Source organism: Tachysurus vachellii, chromosome 5, assembly GCF_030014155.1.
Source record: "Tachysurus vachellii isolate PV-2020 chromosome 5, HZAU_Pvac_v1, whole genome shotgun sequence".
Taxonomy (NCBI): domain Eukaryota; kingdom Metazoa; phylum Chordata; class Actinopteri; order Siluriformes; family Bagridae; genus Tachysurus; species Tachysurus vachellii.
This window is the reverse complement of record NC_083464.1, coordinates 18,127,756-18,152,500: the sequence shown is the minus strand read 5'-3', so window position 1 is coordinate 18,152,500 and position 24,745 is coordinate 18,127,756. Positions and strand designations below refer to the sequence as shown.

At 37.8% G+C, this 24,745-nt stretch overlaps 1 protein-coding gene across 1 annotated transcript in view; it reads left to right on the top strand.

The window, feature by feature from the left end:
• The window catches only part of trim71 (tripartite motif containing 71, E3 ubiquitin protein ligase), a 25,860-nt gene extending 3,956 nt beyond the window's left edge, over positions 1-21,904 (top strand). Inside the window, exons 3-5 of the mRNA XM_060870135.1 lie at positions 12,913-13,080; positions 15,532-15,666; positions 16,220-21,904. Of these exons, the coding sequence (XP_060726118.1) occupies positions 12,913-13,080; positions 15,532-15,666; positions 16,220-17,671 (1,755 nt within the window). The 3' untranslated portion in view covers positions 17,672-21,904. The remainder of the gene's footprint in view (positions 1-12,912; positions 13,081-15,531; positions 15,667-16,219) is intronic.
• The last annotated feature ends 2,841 nt before the right edge of the window (positions 21,905-24,745 follow it).

Below are 24,745 nucleotides of genomic sequence, written 5' to 3'. Positions count from 1 at the left end.
ATGTCACTTAATATGTAAGAGTGATGCACCTATATACCTGTACATGGAAGGAAATGAAGTGTGTTTCTGTGTGAGGCGGCTAGGAGTGGGTGAAATCTATAATCATTTCTGTAAACTGTTATGTTTGGTCTCAGTGGGGAACAGGAAAGCTGGATGTCAGAGAATTTTCTGCTGCAGTGGTGTGATATTAACTTTCAGAATCAGTGTAGTTCTCAGACACTGTCTCCATCTACACACACACGCACAACAAAGTCTCTTTATGCTGTTTTTTATTTTCCTGTTAGTTTAAATTAAAGTAGATAACAATTAAATAAAAAGGTTAATCTAACTTGTTTCCTGTATCAGACGAATAAGGTTTTTTAAATTATGAAAGCGTCAGTGTTTGAAACGGTGTCATAAAGAAAGGAATGTGGTGCTCTGTTTGGGTTTTGGTGGTTTAGTGCAGGCTGTAGTCTGGTAAGAGTGAGCATGGCTGACCATTAGCAGCCTTTTACATTCCTACTCTGTGTGTGTCTCTGTGTGTGTGTGTGTGTCTCCGTCTGTGCATCTGTGTGTGTGTGTGTGTTTGTCTGTCTGTCTGTCTGTCTGTCTGTGTGTCTGTCTGTCTGTGTGTCTGTCTTGTCTGTGTGTCTGTCTGTCTCTCTCTTCTCACTGTCAGAGCAATTAATATTAAGTGTTACCTCTGGAAAATATGACTTGGAATTTTCTTATAGCTTCTATACGTTTTCCAAATAACCATAATGTCTAATGGTAAGAATGAACACCACATTCCTTTCTTTATGACATGATTTCAAACACTAATGCTTTTGACATGGAAAAAAAATAACTGATAAAGATTTGTCTGATAAAGGAAATGAGTCAACACTTAATTCAATTAGATATCAAAGTGAAAACATTCAACTAAATGAAAAATCACACTACACAGTTGATATAATTAGTGGAATAAATGTCAATAGTGCATGTAGTTTAATAGTTTGTTAGCGTTTCTACTTTTTGTTCTGTTTTATTCAGCTTTTAGATCTTAGGGGACACGCACACACACACACCTCCCTGCTGTTTCTTAATGATTATCTTCTAGTGATACATACAGTAACATTTACTGGGTAAGATTGTGTATATTCATGTGATAAATTTCTAAGTCTCAAGCCATTTGATTTGTCCTGCTGTGTGTAAATAATTGTTTTTACAGGGTAACACTTTTTAGGCAAGTTGATTTGTTTTTAGTGTCCATTATGAGAGAGGTGAGATGGGCAGACACTAACAGAGTATCCAGCAAGTGTTAGCTAGCTAGATTTTATTTTTGTTCAGTTTCTCTTCTTTTTCAATAAACTAGATAATATTAATCAGCGAGCTTGTTACTTTTGGCTCTGGGAGCTGCAGAGCTCCTATGCAGCAGTGATGAAGCTAAAAACTGTGTCATGAACCATAAAACCCCCCACAGCTCTAAGAAGTTTTAAATATCAGTTTGGCTTTCAATTTGACTTGACGAGCAAAAGCAAACAATGTTTGCATTCATTGTCTCTCCCTGAGCTCAGTTTACACCTCTGACCAGTCGACTGCTGTCTGCGCAATACAGCAGAATGTCGTGCAATCTTGCTGAGCTTTTGTTCCACTCAACACCTAGTTTACGTTTAGAAAAGCAAAATCTGATGTTCATTGTGGCTTGCTTTGGAATTGAACGTTTGTGAAAACAGCACAGTGAACAATGATAAATTAATAACATCTGACTTTCTTTACTACAAGCTCCGCCCAAAATTCTGCCTACTTATCAACATATATTTTTTTAAATTTATTATTCAAATTGTGCTGTGTTTGTGAGTAGCACAGACTGTTAGGTGTTTATCAGTTTCATAAGGCTGTGTTAGAACATGTACAATCGTGATTAAGACATTTTTAAAAATTGCTTTATAAAACATGAACCAAATTAATTGTGAAAAGTGAAAAATCACCCAGCGGTGATGTTTATTATGGAGCTCAGTGGGTTTCCAGCAGAAACATTGCACAGAACCTAGAATAATGAAAATCATTAAAGAACTTTAGCTCTTAATTAGAAAATAGTGACGATGTGACTCATCTCTAGCAGTAAGCAAGTGAAGATATTATCAGTTGCTTTGTAGCCTGTGTATCTGAAACATCTTGTTTGGCCAGTCCAGTGTTCAAGCCTAAAGGAAAGGATCGGTAAGTAATGAGGTGTCTTTTGTCTTGTTTGAGCAGGAGGTCTGTGACAGAGCACAGATTGTAGCTAATCTCTAATCCTTCAGCTAACTTCTCTGGTCTGGATGATGTAGTTTTGGCTGCTGTTCTATGATGGTCGGGCCAAAGCAAACAATAATAGATACAGGGTTTAGAAAAACCTCCATTAGGTTTGAAAGTTTATTCTAATGCATCCTGTGTGAGAAGCCTGATAAATTTAGCTGTTTGAAGTTGTATCTATTAAATTCTGATGTATAGCGTAGAACTGCATGAGAGATCAGTACACTGTTGAAATACAAGATTTAAAGACAGTAAGAAAATACAAATTGCAACAACTGAACTAGTTAACCACCTGATAATTATGCTTTATGCTTATTCCCCTGAGGCAATATGAGCACATTATTGTGTATCATTGTTAGAGGATAGTGTTTATTCTAAATGCGATGATTGCTTGAAACATAATTTCAATAAAAATCCAAACTTGAAACTTTTTGTTTAGGAACACACCAGCTGAAATTGTTGAAATATTAGACATTAAAATGTAAACCCACACCTTCTATATTAGCAACCAAGGACACTAATTTGACTTTGGGCTAACCCTGCATTCGCACGAGCAGGCAAAGCAACCAATAACCACAACGTGCTACACAAAGCAATTTCAGAGCCAACAGCAAAACAGCAGCTCAACAGCAGTTACTTTTTTCAGTCATGTACAACTCATTAAATGTGTATCGTGTCATGAAGAAAAATAAGTTTTGAAGGACAGTGCACACTCTCTACAAGCGAGATGAACCGCTTGTTAGTGGAAATGTTGGGTGTTTCTGCACATCACTAGGGAATTTCTCCAACAGTCTCATAACAGAAACAGCACCACAAAGAAAAGCTCAGTGTGTATTCCTCTACTGTGACATAGCTACATTTGAAAATAACCAGCATTAATTGCACACCAAATAGAATAACAACAAAACATACAGATCATGTCAGAAATTCCAAAACACTACATATAAGCTTTAGATATCTGTTACTGTGAGAGATTAGCAATCATTTGTGCTGTCAGTCTAAGTAGTCGGAGCACTCTTTAACTTGATCTCATGCTTGTGAGAGCTCTTCATGGCAAGGCTCCGGTTTCTTGCAGGGGGTTGTGTAAAAGCAGTCCTGAAAAGCCTTTGAGCATGCCTTTTTATAACCCTGTTCTAGTGACTCTATTTCCCTGTGCTGCTCTTTTTTAACCATTTTCATGTGCACTGCTCTTTGATACAGAATCTGGCAGACCATACTTTAAACAAACCGAACTCTGAAGGAACCAAGAACCTAATCCATCTGGTATGAGAGTATTTCCCTGAAACGGTTTTCTCTGACGGATTTGGTCCTCCGAGAGGAATGTGGAATGGTCAACACATTGAGGACGACTCTCTGTAGATTGATGCCTACACACACTCCCAGATAGAGAACCTACTTCTGTCTGTCAAGCTATCATTTCACATTAGATTGAAAATTTAAAAAATACATTTATTGGCTTACGTGGCTGCAAATATGTCCCACGTGTACTAAATGTAATAAATACCATATTTAGAGGCAATTTCTATGAATTTTTAGCCGTTTGGATTTTATTAGTTTATTATTTCCCAGACTCGGAAGCTAGACCCTGAGCTTTGTTGGAGAGTCTGGTGTGTTTCATCTATAAATGTCGCCAAGAACTGCATGCTTTCACAGGAAGGGGCAATTTGACCAACATGGGAAATGACTAACCACAGACCTTTTCCTGCAGCCCTTTGGCAAAAATGCAAGTTTATCTCATTTACGAACCAGCGCTTCATGCATATCCTTTGAAACCCTTTTAAATACTGCATTTTGTGATTTGATTTTTTTATTTTAAATTTTTTTTTTGAGCATGTCTTGCTCTATAAAGCTTGCTCTATAAAGCTTGCTACGGTGCAGTGTTCAGAGGTTTATTCTACAGCTGAAAACTGGTGAACAGAAGTGTTTTGACCTGTGTACAAAAAAATAGTAGTGAATTATTTTTTTCAGCCACCTTTACCTCTTTAAAAGTCATGTGCATAGAGATGATGTCTCTGTAGGTATTAGGCATATGTTTGCATTAATCACCTGAACATCTAATTGTGTTAAAGATGACGATAATACTTAAGTACTAAATATGTTCCACCAGAGCCCTTTATAAAGTCTCATGATGTTGTGCTTCAGTGATTCAGCCTGTGAATTGTTTATTCATGAACTGGATTTATAGACACTTTAATGCAAAGCGATTCAGAAAACCTAGACTGAAGTCAATGTAGGGAATGTTTTGGTGAACATTCTGAATAATTCTGCTCTACAAGGTGATATCCAGGAGAACCCCTAACCACCGGTTTCACCAAGCTGCTTATAGGATAAGGAAACTTTTCTGTCTACTGCTGTCAGGTTCTACAACAAGGAAACCTTCCAGGGCTCAATCCTGCCACCTGTCCATAAATTGGCAGAATGTAGCTGTAAAATTATTTACTTGCAGTACACCATCAGATACAGCTTTTTCTTTGGACAAAAAAAGTCAATTTTTCTTCACACTAAACCTATTGCCTCACATCCCCCACCACACCAAATGTCAGTTGTGTGAGCATGTTTCTGCAGTCTGTTTGAGTAAATGGGTGTATTTATTCTCTAGTTTATGTCCTGTTTTCAACTACTGTAGTTTAGTTCCTCTTTTTCCATGTGAGTGAAGTATTTCATTCTGTCTCTATCTGTTTAACTCCTGTTTTACAGGCTAGCTGTGGAAACCTACAGTTATCTTCTGCTAAAATCTATTTTGACCACTTGTAGATTCTCAGTCCAAGATTGTGGATTGTGTCCGGATTAAAACCAGATTGAATTTCAGATTTCTTTCTAAATTGCTGAATAGAGCTCTGGAAAGAGGTATGCAGCTGGAGCAAGACTCTCTGTAGATACTGGGTCTATAGGGCTATACATGCATATGTACATGCTGGAATTCTGTGTGCCAACAAACCAGCTGATTTTGTTTGGCCTCTGATGAACAGCCAATGAGGTCATGTACATGGGTAGCTGCCTCTCTATGTGCGTGTGCATGTGTGTGTTTGAATGTAAGCATATGCGTGCAAGAGTGAGTCAAAGAGCGTCTGATTCCAATTCAGAGGATTTCCTCTCAAGTGCTCTCTGATCTCATAGTTCTATAGTTTGGGATGAAGAGTGCTTTCATCTAATATATTTGACTTCAATATTCCATGTAAAAAGAAAAACAGTCCTTAATTCTGTAGGCTTCCAGACAAGGTGTTTGTATAGTCAAGCAATGCAAATTGACCTCAGTAAAGCAGCAGGCATGTGGTTTTGTCTTTTGGTTTGCGCCCAGGCCTGTGTGTGAGTGTGAGTGTGTGTGTGTGACTGGGTGGGGGAGTGTTTGCTTTGGAGTGTATTAAAGTGCAGTCATGTATTTTGTTGATTTGTATGATTTGCCACAGAACATCTGAGGAACAGCGATTCATATTTCTATAAAGAACATGTTGCATCTGTCAATATGTATTAAAGATAATATTAAATACGCTTAAATGAGTTTAACCTAAAAGGTCAACCCTGAACCCTGTGGTAAATTTGTACCATGCCAAAAATAATAATGTTAAGTAATAGGAGAAAGTTACAGTGTTTGTTTTGAGTTTAAAACCGACGTGGTGCCACTGGCATGGAGAATGGATAACATTTACCAGTTCAGGAAAGTGGACATTCTGAGTTGAATGGAAGAGAAAGCTTTTTACAAGCTGTGCATCAGGACCCTAGTTTTCTTTCATTCATCACTAACTGCTTTATACTCTTCAGGCCCAGGGTAGATTAGATTGCCTATAGTTTATATACTGTTGCACATGCCAGTAGTGTCATTTTATGTTTGAACGCAGCATCAATTTGTTCTTCCTTCAGCCTGTTTCTTAATTCTTCTTTCAACTAGGATGATTATCTATCGAGTTATCTGTTTGTCAATTGTCTTTTACTGCTTTTTACTTAAATTTACTTAAATTTACAGAGTGGATATATTTTTCTTCTGCAGTAAGTGTTTATAGGTTATGTTTTATAGTACAACATAGATCAGGCTTGCAGACCTTAATATTAACATCGTAGTTGGACTTTGTGCTGGAAATAATTTTATAAAACTGTTTAGGTTGAACTATTAATAATTAAACAGTTTTAAGTTGATGGTATCCTAAATAATAAACCTGGTGTCAGGATGTTGATTTTCTTCAACATGTACAGTATAGGTTCATCACGTATAGATTAATGATGTGAAAATTAAGCTATAATAATTATATAGCATATATACACCATATACAAACTGAAGGCTCTACCATCATCTGTCTTTAGTTTGTTGGAATGTCTCCCAGACTTTCCTTCCATCCTTAAAGCATGAGGGGATTTCCTCCATCAGGAACTTTAGACAAGAGCCAAGACTACCATTTCCCACATCCCTGCTTCTGGCCTTTTGCTCAAGAGACAGTAATATAGCACAAGATTTGCAGTGAATAAAGTGCTTGTTGACATTGTGTGGAATTGTAACCCAACACTCTTGAACCACTTTCTCTCGCCTGGGATGTTAGAATCAGTCTGTGTAACTCCTACAGCTGGAGAGCTCTTCAATTGAAGCCTGGGCTGTTGGTCCTGTCTTGGCTTGTTATGTTGGGTCTGTCAGAAACACTTTCCACTACATCAGTAATGCTCTTTTAGTTTTTCCTATGACAGTAAAGTTACTCATCCAATTACTGTGTCTGCAGCAGTCTTAGCTTTTCCTTTATCTGACCCAGCTGATAGTTAAAGTCCAAATACATTAAGCCCAACTGCCCTAGTTCTGCATTGTCCAGCAGACATTATGTACATTAGTTATGATGTTTATTTCTGCAGGTAGGTAACTGGACGTAGCTGAATATTTACACACATCTGTGATATAGAATGTACAAAACATTTACACAACACCACCCTGTAAAATCGCAATAAATGTAACTCGTCCTACCTGTACAATTAAATCACAACAGTACCCTACTGACTTGCATAACTTGTCACAACCGAAAATTGTATCTTCAAAAATACATGGAGATAAATGACAAATTAAAGAGCCATGTGTCCATTTCAGAATGAAATGCACTACAATCTACAGGATTATGAAAGTGCAGTGAACAACTTGAGTATGAAAATAATTTCAGCCATATCATGGAAATTTGATCAATAGGAAATTTTGGACTGTGGTGTTGGACTGAGTTCCAAAACCATTAAAATGTGAACTGGCATAATATTTTTTGGAAGAGTGGTGGTGATATCTCCAGTACAGTTCTTATGTGGTGCATCAAAGCTGTTCTGATGGTTGGTGGTGGCCTCATCAGAACACCTTTATGTGTATATAGATGTGTTTTATGTAGCTAGCATTCTATGTAATCTGTGGAAACGAAGAAGCATCAACATAATTTCTGTATGAAGGTCATAATTTACTGTGAAGCACTTTATAACATTACTAATTTCATTTCCCTGTAAAGGTGGCATGAAGTTAAATTACAAGCTGTGTGTGTGTCTTTAAACAATTGTCAGTGTTGGTTTTTCAGCACTGGATTTCTGTGTTTGCCTTTTATAAGCACTAAAGATCAGGGAGGAGAGAAAATGCCTTGGGAAAGAGGCTTTAATAAAACTGCAAGGAGGAACGTGTAAATATAACCAAGCAGACCTTCATTTGCTTCAGTATTAACCAAGCAGAAGAGTTAAAAATGAGTTACACATGATGTAGAGATACATGCCCTCAATTTACTGCTCCTAATGTACTGCTCTTAGATGTGTTTATAAGTGTGTGTCCTTGTACTTGTTTAATGCTCTGAATAGATCCACGTGCCATTTTGTCAAAGAATGAGTGGAAATGTCAACAATGTAGAGCTATTTAACTGTTTGATTAGATTCACTTTAATTTGATATTCCACCTTTAACACTCTACAGGGAACCCGTCGTCTTCTGGGTGATGCCGGATTGTAAAGATTCTCTGTTAAGACCTGGTCTGGGCTAGACAATAACATACAGTCAAAAACAAAAATAATTATTAAAAAATAATAAAAGACGGCTTCCGACTTATATAATAATAAATAAAAATCTCTGTAACTCAACATAAATACAACTCAGTTAACCTGACACAAAGAAAAGAAACATGCATACATTTTCCTCACTCCTTTCAACCAAACCTGACACAAAGAAAAGAAAAATACATACATTTTCCTCACGCCTTTCAACCAAACCTGACACAAAGAAAAGAAAAATACATACATTTTCCTCACGCCTTTCAACCAAAAACAACAAACAGAATAAACAAAACCTGGCTCCGACTTCCTACAAACCACCAAACAGGGTGTATTTACAATATTTACAGGGAAGCATATACAACAGAGCAAGAAAACACGAACGGCTTGGCACTCACCATCTCTATAACAAGCAGTGAATTAAGTCAACACGCAAGCCGAAGCCCTCAACATTTCAAAACACGGCACCAGCTCCAGGAATTAAACCGACGAGTACAATGTATTGAATGTGAGTGAATTAAAATGATGTTCATTATGAGCATATTGAAAATTAGTCCTGGGGTGAGCACAGGGAAAACTGTATGATTACAGCCACAGTCTTAAGTTCAATAGCATTTAGTACAAAAGTAAGATGTGTATGTACAGGTGCATCAATAAATTAGAATGTCATGGAAAAGTTCATTTATTTCAGTAATTCAACTGAAATAGTGAAACTTGTGTATTATATAAATTCAGTACACACAGAATGAAGTACTTTAAGTCATTGGTACTTTTAATTGTGATGATTGTGACTATGTATGTATGAAGTATGTTCATTTACTGTATATATACTCAATACTTGGTAGTGGCTCCTTTTGCTTTAATTAATGCCTCAATTCTGCATGGCATGGAGGTGATCAGTCTGTGGCACTGCTGAGGTGGTATGGAAGCCCAGGTCCTTCAGCTCATCTGCATTGTTTGGTCTCTTGTTTCCCCATTTTCTCTTGACCATACTGGTTCAGGTCTGGTGAGTTTGCTGGCCAGTCAAGCAACACCAACACCATGGTCATTTAACCAGCTTTTGGTGCTTTGGGTAGTGTGGGCAGGTGCCAAATCCTGCTGGAAAACGAAATCAGCATCTTTAAAGAGCTGATCAGCAAAAGGAAGCATGAAGTGGTCTAAAATTTCTTGGTAAACGCATGCAGTTACTTTGGTTTTCAAAAAACACAGTGGACCAACACCAGCAGATGACATTGCTCCCTAAAATTGTCACAGACTGTGGAAACTTAACACTGGACTTATAGCAACTTGGGCTATGAGCTTCTCCACCCTTTCTCCAGACTCTAGGACCTTGGTTTCCAAATGAAATACAAAACTTGCTCTCATCTGAAAAGAGGACTTTGGACCACTGGGCAACAGTCCAGTGCTTCTTCTCCTTAGCCCAGCTAAGATGCCTCTAACATTGTCTGTGGTTCAGGTGCGGCTTAACAAGAGGAATACGAAAACTGTAGACAAACTGACATGTCTGTGTGTGGTGGCTCTTGATGCCTTGACCCCAGCCTCAGTTCATTCCTTATGAAGTTCACCCAAATTCTTGAGTCGATTTTGCTTGACAAGCCTCTAAATGCTGCGGTTCTCTCTGTTGTTTGTGCATCTTTTTCTTCCACACTTTTTGGACTTTTCCATTACATTCTAATTTATTGACATGCACATGTGTGTGTGTGTGTGTGTGTGTGTGTATATAATATAATAACATGTACACACACATGTGCAGGTCAATAAATTAGAATGTAACAGTGTGACTCCACCGTCAGCAAACTCGAGTGAACCGGAAATCGCTGTGCCCATGAACTCCCTGGATATCACTGTTAATCAACAATTGTGTGTTAGAGATATAATTAATAGATTTTTTCATGCATATTCAAACATCCTGTACAGTCTTAGGCACATTGTTTGCTACCTAACATGTGCCTGTTTGCTTCATGTTTAGCAGGTAATGAACAGAGAATTATCTAATCATATAACAGCACATGGCTCCTATGTATTTCTGTAAAGAGTACTGTACAAGTTCTGTTCATTTTAATTTGACCTCTATAGCACTTTTAACAATGGACATGGACAATGGTGAAGGTGTAAGGGAAAAACTCCCCGAGATGACATGAAATCTTGATAGGAAACAATGCTCCAAAGCTCCATTCTCTAATTTTGTACTATATAGTCAAAAAGTGCAATTATTTAACTAGAAAATTTGTTGTAGTTTTAACATAAAGGCTATTTTGTTGAACTTGTTCGATCAGCTGTTCACTGATAGAGACGCAAATGGAGATGCAGCTGCAATTGCAGTCCCAACGCTATCATAGCAATTATAGTCCTAATCCATTGTCACAAAATCAATTGTTCAATGCGCATGCAATTGATTTCCTTTAAATTGCTTAAATACATTCTAAGGAATATTTCTCATTTCATTGAACAGTGCCTGAAATTATTATTGACACACATTGTTATTATTATCAATAAATCTAAAAATCTGTATTTAGGCAAATGATTAACTGGTAGATAACAACAACTAGAGCACTCAACATTTCTCTAATTAAGATATAGCCTGCAAAGACCAGGAGGTGAATCAAAGCATAGACTCCCAGATACCCAACCAACCAAAGGACACTAAGTGTTCTTTAAAAAAAAACCACATCTTTAAAAAATAAATAAATAAAAGCCCGAAAGCTTTTCAAAAATTGAAAGCTTTCTGTCAGTCTCTCTATGTGCTTGTTTGTCTACCTAAGGTACATTTGTCAATCTAGGAAACCCCATAACAGTTCTCTGTAGAAGTAGCGCTGTGAATGTGACCATAATATTCTGTGACATTGGTATAAGTGACAGATTTCATATTGGCATTGGCCTGATATTTACCAAAGAATCTATTTAGTTCTTACTGCCTAAAGCTCTCATTTTAAAAAGGTGAAACAGTCCTTCCATAACTGTCATGACTCTACGGTGTGCGACGATGTATGTGGCTCTGCATGGAAGAAAGAGATAGGATGAGTAAATGAGAGACACAAATACAGGGAACATGAATGCTTTGGCAATGATTTATATTGACTGAGAGATTATTGGCTTTAGTGTTAGGTTGAAAGGGTCAGCTGGAAAGGAAAAGGAGTCTATAGTAAAAACCATCAGTCACTCAGAGATGTACATAACATACATGAGTACATAAAGAGCAGTTCTATGTTGCTGTACATCACTTACAACGTTAATTGTTGTATGCTGTAATTTCTCTCTATTTTTTGTTCACTGTTTAGATTTATTGCTGGCTATAATGGGCTTCATTTTGTTATTCAGCATTTAAATGCATTCTGTTCTCCAGCAGCAGAGCGTGGCACTTTTGTGGCCTCCCTTTGTCTTTCATGTTGTATTGTTCTGAGGCTTTGTCGTGGTTTCAACCAGACGGACAGTAATTCAGGGTTTGTTATAGTTCCCACTCCAAGATCTCTGGAGGTCTTCCTGCTTTCTATGTCCTTCCAGAAGGCTTTTTCCCCTCCAGGATACACTTCCAGATGAACTCTGCCACAGTGAGGCCATCTGGTCCACAGGGAGAGGGCCAACTTTTACGAGCAGGTAACTTGAGTGCAATCACAGATCTAAGTTTACTGGCAGCTGCTGCAGCTTGCAGACAGTGGAGACGTAATTAGCGTTTGATCGGGCCTTTGATAAAGATATTACAGTCAGACGCAAGTGTGTGGCATCAAAGAGAATGTTTTGTAGGATAGAGAAATATAGGTGCATGCGAGTGGTGCTGTAATTGAAATGCATATTTTATTTTATTTTATTTTATTTATTTATTTTTAAGTATGAGGATTCTGTGAACTTGCTCTGTAAAATGTTGGTCCAGAGGTTAAAGGACTGAAAGCTTTAATAGGTTCAATCTTACAGTCTAATCTTTTGATGGATGGACATTCTTTAAAGAACAATGAAATAATTCTTAAAAGGCGTGGATGAATGGCAGGACAATAGGTCTTGAGCAATCCATCACCAGGCCATCAGAACACAGGAAACTGAGAGCAGGAATGACTTTGATTTGTGCTTGAAAGAAGTTGGACCTCCTCTTTGTGGCACATTAGGCACTCTCTGAGCTCTGCTGAGCTCAAATCTGTCTTTGTAAAATAAGCATTACCACATACAACATAGCATAGTAGTAATTTTAATTTTTTGTACATAATTTGTATATATGATCCATATATTTTCATATATTTTTTTTAGTAGATTTATTTATATATATATACTGTAGTTGTCACAAGCTCACATTTCAGACAGCATTATTCAGATGATCTGTATCAGAATATCTTCATTTCACATCTCTATTTTCCTTTCCCCCACTCCTTCTCTTCTGACTGATACCAGAGAAAATTTTGACATGAACTGAAGTTAAGAACATCACTATATATTAAACGTGGCATATATATATCCCACATTCCTTTGGTTTTGTGATTTGTCGATTTTTGCTGTTATCTTTTTAAAATAATGTTTTGTTTTTTGCCTGTTTGGTGATAAGTGCTTTAATACAGGCAAATCAACTTTCTACCTTTGTATTCCCAGGCACAGAAATCCATTTCTTTTCAGTGTAAATGTTGTTCTGATTGCAGGCTGGTTTCATGTAAATATTGTAGGAGTTGTGCTGATGGTCTGTCTTTCTGTCTTCTCACAGGTGCTGCGATTTTTCTGTGAGAGTTGCTCTGTGCCTATCTGTAGGGAATGCAGTGTGGGAAGACACGTGGGCCACAGTGTGTCCTACCTGCAGGACGTGCTGCATGACTCCAGAGCGCTCACCATTCAGCTGCTCGCAGATGCACAGCAGGGACGACAGGCCGTGCAGGTTAGTCAGCATACGCTTACAGCTAGGGATGGCTATTATTATTCTTATGTTCCTTGTTTTTTCCTCTATAATGTTCATTCAGTATCAAATTATCATCATTGTTCGATTTACTGTATAGAGTTGATGAGCATTTCTGTTTTACATTTTTAGACCCTCGTCGGACCCATTTGTAGCAGAAAAAATATGTTTTAAAGTTAATACACCCACTGACTGAGTCTTTAATCTATAGACTTAACTGACTTACCCTGCCTTTAATAAAGCACTCATTCAGTGGTATACTGGGTCTGAGAGTGACCAGTTAATGTCATACAAAGATTTAGGTTTCCAGGCTTCCCTATTTAATTGCTGTTCTGTATCATTTGGTTTGTGTGGCTGAAATAGTGTTTAAACAGTACTAATCTTCTGGAGTTTTTAATTTTTATACTTACATTAATGTCTGATTGGCAAGGCCTGATAAATTACAACGGGAACAACTTGGCGTTATTCACACAGATAGCTGGATTGTTGTGGAGTAATGCTAATGCTGAACTGAACAAAATCTTCCTCTTCAGTATTAATTTATTCATCTTTAGTAAGCCCTGGTCAAGGTGGTGTTGGATAGAGAGTCTGCCTGTAACACTTGTGTGAGATGGGAATACACACTGGATGGGTTACAGTTCATTGCAGGGCATCACCTACGGCAATTTTTTTAGTAAAAAAAATATTTTAAAAGATGGAGAAAAAAAAAAATCTCTCATATACTTATTTTATTTTTTTTTTCTAACGGCTGAAAAAAGTCTTTTAAAAGAAAGCAGTGGATCAGTGTTGCTCTTTTAGCAGGCTCTTGACCCCCAACTCTCATTTCCCCTCTGGCCCTGAATAAAGCAGGGCTGAGCGCCCTGCCTACCTGCCTCCTGCCTGCCTGCCCATATTCACAGCCCTGATGGCCTGAACAGGATCATTAGTCCAACACAGTGAAAATGTTTCCATCACTCACGCTTTTGCTATTAAACAAAAAAAAGCACAGTGGGGGGTTGAAGGCTTGGGGGTGGGGCTGTGTCTCTGTTCACATGCTGTGTGGTGACACTGAGCAGAGCTGATGGGCAGGAAGACAGCAGAGACAATTTAAGTGAAAGGCTGAATACAGTGATCCGGTTTGAGTGGCGATTCCCTTCTGCAACCTCTATCTGGTTCACTTAGCTCCTTTACATAGTACACAATGTTTCAAATGTTTTGGGATAATTTAATATGAATATAACATTCAATAATAATAATGTTTTAATATAATGTTTTTGCTATTGCTCATGCACAGATAATTAATTGACTACATCTAAAATGTCTTTTTAGCACTTAAATTGAAAGGTTAGCTAGAAAATCACTGCACAACTTCATCCCTGGCGTCTCAGAGCAGAGACCAGCCTTGCAGCTGTATGCGGTCAACTGGGCTGTTATATTTTGTCCTAATCCTATTACTACATGGTGTTAAATAGGAAGCCTCTAAGCATTTATGGACTTAAAAGCTCCAGGAGTGTTTTACATCATATTAAATGTGTTTTGACCATGAAGAGCTAGGGCCACCACAAACCCCTGGTCACTGTGACTAAATCAGCCCTATTTAATCCCATTTACCGGTTTTATGCAGTTCAGTTTGCAGACACATTTCCCACATAATTTCAAGGAGCAGTTAGGGGTCTCTGAAACTGTTTAGTTGCAACAAGGAAAATGTAGGAGGTGAAAATTTTGTTTTCTAATGCTTTTATTAACAGAGAATTTTATTTATTTGCTTATTTCTTTATTAATTTATTTGCTTAGCTTAATATTGGAAATGCACCAACTCTGTGAATCCGCTATTGTTCATGTACACTTGTGCGTTTATAATGTGCAGAATCTTTTTTAGGTTATTTATTATAAAACACTTCAAAGGCCTCAGGCAGCTTTTATGTGAAATGTAGAAATAATGAAAGTGCATATTTATGTCTTTGGGCAGAGAACTGAGTTGTTCAGATCCCCTGTCCCAGAGCATTGTACTGTTTGGACAGGGGTTAAGGGTCATGATGCTTCAATTTGACCTTGTTTTTCTCCTCTGTGTAACATCACAAAGGGAACTCTCATGCTTTCTTACATTTATTCCTGTTTACTGGGAGATATCCGCACGCATGTGTTTATGCTTGTAGAAGGTCTTAATATTGTGTCGTCTTATCCCAGATAACGCACTTACTGAACATGAATGAATGAATGAATGTATATTGGGGACCGCATTAGTATTCACCATCATGTAAACATATTCTGGTTGTGCGTAGGTTTGATTTTTGTTCTTATGTTTTTTGCTGTGTTACATTTTTCAAGTATCTCTGTATTATATCATTTACACATGCAAGTCACTGTATATCTAGTTTAATAAAGCTATTTTAATCAGATATTTGCTATAGATCTTTTTAAATTATAAACCATATGACTGAATGTTTTTCTCAGCTAAGCATTGAGAAAGCGCAAACAATTGCTGAGCAGGTGGAACTGAAGGCCAAGGTGGTGCAGTCAGAGGTGAAGACCACCACACTGCGTCACAAGAAAGCCCTGGAGGAGCGTGAGTGTGAGCTGCTGTGGAAGGTAAACAGGCACTTGGCTTTACCACTCTGTGAAGAAGGCTGATCACATAACAATTAGCATTAGCAACAGCGGCTTTGTTCACTTAATGGAAATTCTGCCTTGCCACTAAGGTTACACTAGTGCCAGGGCAGAACATTTTCTTATTTACACAAGCAATTCTTGGATATTAAGGATTGCCACTCTGCATATCACACATTCTTTGGGCATATAATGATATACAGATGATATACTTAGACCCTCAGTATTCATTCATCCAAACCATTGCATAACAATGTCATACATCATTTATAAATTGTATGGCTTTATGAGAATGGCATGCCATTTGTCTTTATAATAAATGCTGAAATACCAGTAAAGCCCAAAGTTCACTGGCTCTTACAGTGCAGTCCTAAATATCTGATGACCAACATTATGACCATTACCCATTTTAGTCATTGTAAAAATAACTTGAAATAATGTAGCTTTTTAAATTTGTTACTTAAAGGAACAATAGCATACAGTTTTTCCCCTTCACTGTTCCAACTGGTGCCATTTCCTTCCTGTCTGTATACAGTTGGAAAAGATCCGCCAAGTGAAGGCCAAGTCCCTGTACCTTCAGGTTGAGAAGCTTCACCAGAACCTCACCAAGCTGGACAGCACCATTGCCACAGTGACAAAAGTGCTGGAGGAAGGTCGCAACATAGACATCCTACTAGCACGTGAGCACATGCTGAATCAGCTGCAGGAGCTTAAAGCACTGCGCTGCATTCTGCAGCCCCAGGAGGATGACCGAATCATGTTCACACAGCCAGATCAGGCGCTTCTGATTGCCATCCAGTCCATGGGTCTGATAAGTAGTGGAGCCTTTGCATCAGCCACCAAAGCCAATGGAGAAGGTCTCAAGAGAGCGTTACAGGGAAAAGTAGCTTCCTTCACAGTAGTCGCATATGACCATGATGGAGAACCGAGGTTGTCTGGTGGAGATGGTGTATCAGTGGTCTTGATGAGTCCAGAGGGAAACCTCTCTAGTGCCGATGTGTCTGACCACCAAGATGGAACCTACACAGTTAGCTATTTGCCTAAGAGTGAAGGTGAGCATATTCTTTCTGTGCTCATCTGCAACCAGCACATTGAAGGAAGTCCTTTCAAAGTAGTGGTCAAATCTGGCCGCAGTTATGGAGGTATTGGGCTGCCTGTTGCATCCTTTGGTGCAGAGGGTGATGGGGATGGACAGCTATGTCGACCCTGGGGCATCTGTGTTGATAAGGAAGGATATGTAATTGTGGCTGACCGAAGCAACAATCGCATACAGATCTTTAAGCCATGTGGCACCTTTCACCACAAATTTGGCACTTTGGGTTCTCGACCTGGCCAGTTTGACCGACCTGCCGGGGTTGCCTGTGACAGCCAGAGAAGAATCATTGTGGCTGACAAGGACAATCACCGCATCCAGATCTTCACCTTTGATGGCCATTTCCTCCTAAAGTTTGGTGAAAAGGGAACCAAAAATGGGCAGTTCAACTACCCCTGGGATGTAGCTGTCAATTCAGAGGGAAAGATTCTGGTCTCAGACACGCGCAACCATCGAGTACAGCTGTTTGGCCCTGACGGGGTGTTCATCAACAAATATGGGTTCGAAGGTGCCCTATGGAAGCATTTTGACTCACCTCGAGGAGTCGCCTTCAACCAGGAAGGTCACCTAGTGGTGACTGACTTCAACAATCATCGGCTGCTTGTCATTAGGCCGGACTGCCAGTCTGCACGCTTTCTTGGCTCTGAGGGAACAGGTAACGGGCAGTTCTTGCGTCCACAAGGCGTAGCCGTGGACCAGGAGGATCGCATTATCGTGGCTGACTCCCGTAACCATCGTATTCAGGTGTTTGAACCCAATGGCAACTTCTTATGCAAGTTTGGGACTCAGGGTAGTGGCTTTGGGCAGATGGATCGCCCATCAGGTATAGCTGTTACCCCTGACGGAATGATTGTAGCTGTAGACTTTGGAAACAATCGAATCCTCATCTTTTGAGCTAGGGTTCAATGTTAGAAATATATGTTGGCTGAGGAGGAAAAAAGAAGGTTTAGGTACACGATTATCAGGAGCAAACATGGCTAAATGTGGCAGCAATGTGTAGATTCTTTTGTACTCATCTATATCTATTTATCCTGATTGTAGTATGATTTGCGCTGCTGGCGGAAGTGTTCATCTCGTGCACACGCCATTTATCAAAGAGAAGAGTAGAGCAAAAAGACTGGTTGCTAGGGGTGTTGCTATTTTGCTCTTGAGCGGAGTTTTGAAATCTTTATTTGTCCGATTTTTTTTCTCAGGGAATTTCCAGCATTCTTGAAACATTTCTCTCTCTCTCTCTGCATTATACCTACCTCATCTAGCTTGTGTATGAATGTATTCTCTTGTGTGTTGCAGTGTCTGTGAAGTTTTATAAAGATGTCTACCTCAGTGCTATTTTTATTTGTCAGAGTACATAACATAAGAAATGAAGCAATGTTTGGTTGATATTTGCACAGCTCGCACAAATTTCTCCTGATTGTTACTGTGCACATAACACCGGTAGGAATGTTTGATTACAGTGATGCAGTAAGGCCAGGACTGCATGTCTGCGAAAACATTTGGATAATGTTTGGATAAATCTACTGTTTTGTGTTATGATTTGGAATCTGTTTTCATTTGTCGTACCTCATCTAAACTTCTTACCTCATAACCTAAATGTACCTATGTGTACAAATGCCTCATTGTACATACCTCACTTTGTTGATTTCCTTTAAAGTTATGTAATTTTCTCAAAAATGTGTGTTGGCTTATAGGATGGCTAGTTTTTTCTGAATTACTGGTAGGTCTGTTAGTATAGATTCAAGCCAAGAGTTTGCGCAATGCAAGAATATATTGCTCCCTTTTCTGAAAATGTTTTACAAAGGATCTAGAAAAAGGGCAGAGATAGGTGTGTAAAGATTTGAATCTTTTTGGGGGACCTGGGATTGAATTGAATCGTCCCATTTTTGGTTATTTCTGTATGTCTTTGTATTTTTTTTTTTTCTATTATCATCTAGCACCATTCAAGATGAAGTGTTTATCAGAATGATTGGTTGGCATGTTGGTTTGTTGACTGGCTGTTGCTGCAAGCTTGGATGTAATCCAGACCCTAGAGGATGACATAGTTTACTTTGATAAAAAAAAAAAAAGAAGTCCTTTCTGAATGTCTGAAATCTATTTATTGGCCAAGAAAGAGCTCTAAAAGCACGAGCTGAATTAGATCTCCTCAAAGACCGTTTGCTCAGTCAAAGGAACACAGTTTGAAAACCTCAATAATCAACTGAGTATGGTCTAAAATAAGAGATTTTTTTTCTTAATTTGTGGGGGAACCACTTTAATTAATGGTTTTAATTGTTAGCTGCTTTTCCTGAATGTTGCTCAAAAAGATAGCATTTGCAAGCAACAAAAAAGATGAGCACTGACATCCTGACACGTAAATACCTTGTATCTACAGAGACATCATGTAATGAAAAACCCTTCTGAAACTACAAGGAAAGTTTTGAGAGACAGTAAAGAATGTACATTCTAGTCCCTGCCATATCCTGACTACATGCCCTGTTCAGGGCCTAAATCCCAAAGCTGATCTGTCAGGTGTTGCTCTTGTTTAGCTCCTCGTCTGGATGAAAATTTTCTATTTTTAAGCTGCTTCTGCAGGTGCAAACATTGAGAGCTCTTTTTTCCTGATTGTGTGTACATGTCCCAGGTAAAGACAGGTACACTCACAAGTTCGATGCTATGTGGCTTTACTTTATTATAGAGGCTCCGCTTGTGCATTCCATTTCACAGCAGAACATTCAAATTCAAAAATAACCCCAAATTAAAGCACAGCAACATTTTAACAACCATTTTAGTAATATTTTGCACCTGTTTGCTCAGTCAGATTTGTCTTTAAGCAGCACAGGAGTCTACAACTTGCCAAAAAGTAACCATTGGGAATGGTCAAGTGCCAAAAGCGAGTGTATCTGGGACACTTGCTCTGAGGCTGCTCATAAGATTGGTTTCTTATCGAATCAGTTCCTTAGTGCGACCTCACTTCTGTTTTACACTGCAGTACCTTAACATGTATATCAGCAGAGTCAAAGTATAACATTAACTGTGCTGTTGTATGTGAAGGGCCGTGTTTGGAAAGCAACATTTTCCAGCTTATGCATTGGTCCAAATGCAGTGATTGAGATCAGAGCAGAACCTGATTCAGCTGGTTGCAAGTTACAAAAAAACATTTACCAAGGAAAAAAAAACAAAAAATAAAATATTGAGTGCTAGGCCTGTTGTGGAACATGAACCATGTGAGCATTGGGCAGTAATGAAAGAATTTGCTGCTTCGAAATCTTCACACTAATTTCAGTATTAATGTCAGCTGTTTGATTTGTGTTTGACGTTTAGCTGCAACTCTGTCACCAGAGAACCAAAGAAATCTCTATAAGAGAAACATTTGCATGCTTTAAAAGCCCTTGTAGGTAATTTTATTTGAAATGGGGTGATGAAGAAGAAGCAGACACTTATTATTATATACCAAAAATGTTCCAATGTTGTGGTGGACGTCTTTGACTACAAGTTTTCTATTAGTCGTTGATGGATAGCTTTACAGAGCAAGGTACGAGAACGAGAAGGGAGAAAGGTTTAAATTCATATGCCTTAACACTGCTGCATTGTATTACAACTATTACTTTTCTTGTTTGGAATTTAATCAGACTGGAAACTGCCAAAGAGTTTGCTCTATTGCCTTTTATGTTCGTCGCCTTTTTTTTTTTTTTTAAATATATATATAAATCTCATCTCAAATCCCTCACTGATGATGTACTCACAGTTTGATATAACAATTAGACTGAGCTTCACTAAAATGAAATATGCGTAGTAACATCCCAGTACAGTTGAAATAGCAGTTGTGTTGAGTTGTGCTTGAGAAGAAATCTTTTCAGTCCTACCGAGGAGCCATCACATGTATAGGCCTCAACCGAGCAGCCACACAGAACTTGAGCATCCAGTATCTCATCAGTGTATTTACTATGTGTTTTGGTTATTAGGGAAATAAAGAAATCTAGTTTATATTAGAAGGATAGTTCCACTTCTTAGACAATATGGTGCCAGAACAATGCAGTAAATGGGTGCACATGTCTATAAGTTATTAATCAGACTCGAACATTGTTCATCAGAATGTCTAATCACAGCATTCTGTCTCATGTTTGGACTTCTGGTCAGTGTCTCTACGGGTTTCCCACCAGTTGTGGTGTATTCCAGCTTTTGATCTGTTTCCTAATCTTGGAAAAGCAGAAGGAATGTGTAAACAGTTCAGAAGTGCATGGTCTTTTTTATGATTGTATTACCTAAGAAGAAGAAAAATCCCAAATACTCAGGTAGCTTTATAGAGATTTGATTCAAAGTCAATATTTGTTTCTTACAATTGGATAGTAAATCCTTTGTTAGTACTCCATAGGATTTAGTATCTATTTTTTTGTGTGTGCTTTATTGTATTTATCTACAAAAATATCTTTGCTGTGTGTAAATTCAACAGGATCCTTTACAGCCAAATTTCACTATTTGTGTTCATTTTCAGACCCAGATTAAAAAAAAAAAACAAAACATTAAAATGTTCAGAAAAATGTTATTAAATCAGACAAATGGCACTAATGCAACAATGTGGAGATATTTTTGATAAGTGTAAGATTACATTGCTTACTTTATTAATGAAAGATATATAAATAATGTTCAATATATTACAAATATGACCTCTTTTCAAAATGTTTTGTTTGTTTGTTTTCGATAGCAACAATCCAACCATATATACTGTAGTTTTCATTACACTTACATTACAGTCATTATTCCCTGATCACATATTTGGCTGCGAGACAAATGGAAAGGGACATGTGGAGCGATTGCTGCCTGAACTCAGACCTGGCATCAGTTTTATCCTGTAAAAAGCTAATTATTAGTGTCGGATCTAAAATTGCATACGCAGATTCCAGGTCTGATGTCTTTTTAGGTGGATGTAACATTTAGTATCCTCCAAGATAAGCAGTATTTTCCATTCATAAAATCTGTCATAAATACTCCTGGATTTTGGTCTGATGCTGTACACAGAGGAGGCTGAATGTATTATTTGGTGATCTACAGTCTTGTGCTTTTGTCTTTGTTGACTTTAAACATTTTCCTATGCAGATTTCTTTGTTTTATGTTCAGCTCTTTATGCTTAAATAAACTTGTTGGGATCCTGAATTTATGGCTGATGTCTTTTGTGTTCGATTTTGCAGTTCAGTCGAAACATTTTGCTCACGCTGTTGGTGGTAGTGCTGTTTTTCCAGTTTTTTACATAGTAATTATCCTAATCTCATCTTTAGTAACGAATAAAAGAATGAACGAATGACATGCCTTACCATATTAAATCTAATTTTCTCATTTAACAAAACCCAGCAAACTTCCAGTGTAGCAGGAGGAACTGGTGTCCCTGCATACCAAAGGGTCAGAGGTCGTGGCAGAGCCCTGCCCAAAAGGTCAACAAAGCCCAGCTTCAAATTGCAGGATGGCCAGAATGACCAAGCAGATGGCCTCTTAAAATAACTGATTTAAACCACATATACTCTCACACACTTTTTTGCACCGTATTTTTTTTATGATTTAGGTGCTAAGAGCTTACTTGTTTAAAATATTTATTTAAATTTAAACAATGAGATACATACCTGATTAAAGAATTCTGTTGTATACGGGACAGAAAAAACCCTCAAAAACATCAAATCACATATAGCTGGTCTGGGTTTTTAAAACAGCCTTTATTTATAACCAGGTGTAGATTCTGGAGATTATAACTCCAAAATATCCTACTGCTGTTAGATATTGTGTTCACAAAGCAGTCACAAGCTCTAATGTTAAGTCAAATAATGAATCGGTGAATTTAGCAGTTTTATTGCTACATCGATTAGCTACTTCCCTCTACATGGGTCAATGCAAAGAAATTAAGGAATACGTTTGTGCTTTATATTTAATAGAAACATCTAGAGTTACAGTATGAGCACAGGCATTGTGCCCTAAGTAGCTGAGCTCCTTTTAAAGGTTGAACAAAGCCCTCACCCTCTCACTTTCTCTGGAAGATCATTGACAGGGCTTGTCAGAGGAGAGAGCTGGGAAACAATGCAGGGTGTTGGGGGAGGAGAGGAATGAACACAGGGGAGGTAAAGGGATTTAGCATGAGAAAAGAGCTGCCTACAGGGAAATGGGAACTTGGCCACCCTAAAGAGGGACACAGGCGAAAGGGAGGGACCACACATGAAAGAGAGAGGTGGTTCACCCATGGTAGACAGGTCCCAGTGCACGTCACCAATCAGAGCACATTCCACAGTGGCATTTTAAGATGTTCTTTTATTTCTTGAATTGTATTTTCTGTGGGATGAGACTTCTGAAAGCAAAACAAATCTGAGAAAGACAGATGTGAGAAATACAGGTACTAACTGCAGCAGTGATCCACAAATTGGGTTCTGTGGACACTCAGGAGCCTGTTTTTTATTTATTTATTTATTTATAATCAAAAATCACCAGCCCATCATTTCTGAAATTATTATTCATAATTAACTCCTTACAGTAATTATTCTGCTTTTTAGGTCACTTGAATTTAATGTGTTTAATTCAAACTTCATTAACAAACATAGACTTAGATATAATATAATCTTGGAGCTGTCATGTAGTAAGTTCGGTTGGAAATAAAGTGCTATGGCTCAAATAAACAGCTACATTATTACTGTTGAACATTAAACGATATATCTAATATTTGTATAGTTGTCTTTTCATTATCAAATTAGTCTGTAGTGTCTTTCCAGCTAATTTATTTCACAGTTAAAGGGGTAAAGAGGAGAATAAAACATAGCTTACACTAATGAGGAGTTATGATCGAGTCAAATGTTAGTGGAAACAATATCACATTATTCAGGGTTATTGTATTTACACGGTTGTTAAATCGTTTCAAAAGAAATACCATATTGTTTAATAATACACCAGTCACTGAATTTCAGAGAATGTAAGAGCCTGATTAGTGCAGCTGCCTTGTGTTATTGTCAGAGCTGTTGTTATAGAGAAATAATCAAATCTTCTGACCAATCAGATTCGATAATTATTTAACACATTCTGACCAATCAGATTCGATTATTATTTAACACATTCTGACCAATCAGATTCGATTATTATTTTACACATTCTGACCAATCAGATTCGATAATTATTTAATACATTCTGACCAATCAGATTCGATAATTATTTTACACATTCTGACCAATCAGATTCGATAATTATTTAACACATTCTGACCAATCAGATTCGATAATTATTTTACACATTCTGACCAATCAGATTCGATAATTATTTAATACATTCTGACCAATCAGATTCGATAATTATTCAACAGCTTCTGACCAATCAGATTCGATAATTATTCAACAGCGTTAATAAACAGGAATAAACTACGACGGAAGGCGTGAGAGATATATATGTATGCAGATATATAAATATATATACAGATAAACTCCCATAACTAGGACAGTAGATGGTAGAAAGTTTTACTTAAAGCGTAAAATGGCCGCCGCGAGGATCGTGCATTGTTTTGACGCGTTAAAGCGTGTAAATAGTACAGGGTGTAGAGAGACGTGTCAAATCACACGTTGTTCTAAGCAGTTTTTGGTATTATCATGAGTGGATTTCTATATTATTATTATTATTATTAGTGTTTGAAATGCCTTTTAAGTAACAATTATGTGTTGTAAATATTGTTAAACACGTTACATTTTGACTCTGCCATATTTGACATGTAAAACATTGTTATTGTTATTTGCTAAACATTTTACTGTTGAAGGCGTAGATATATTTTGGCTCTGACGTGCCATCTAGTGGTCATTTTGTACAAACTGAACGCGGATCACACGAGTTCAGTAACAAATTAAAACAAGATGCACAAATATTTTAGTTTCACAAGCAAATATTGGTTCACACACGTTTGGAACGCACAAATACGTGTTTTTGTTAATGGGCCCATGTGCATTTCCTCATCACGTGACAGGTTTTAACCCTGTGTTGTTA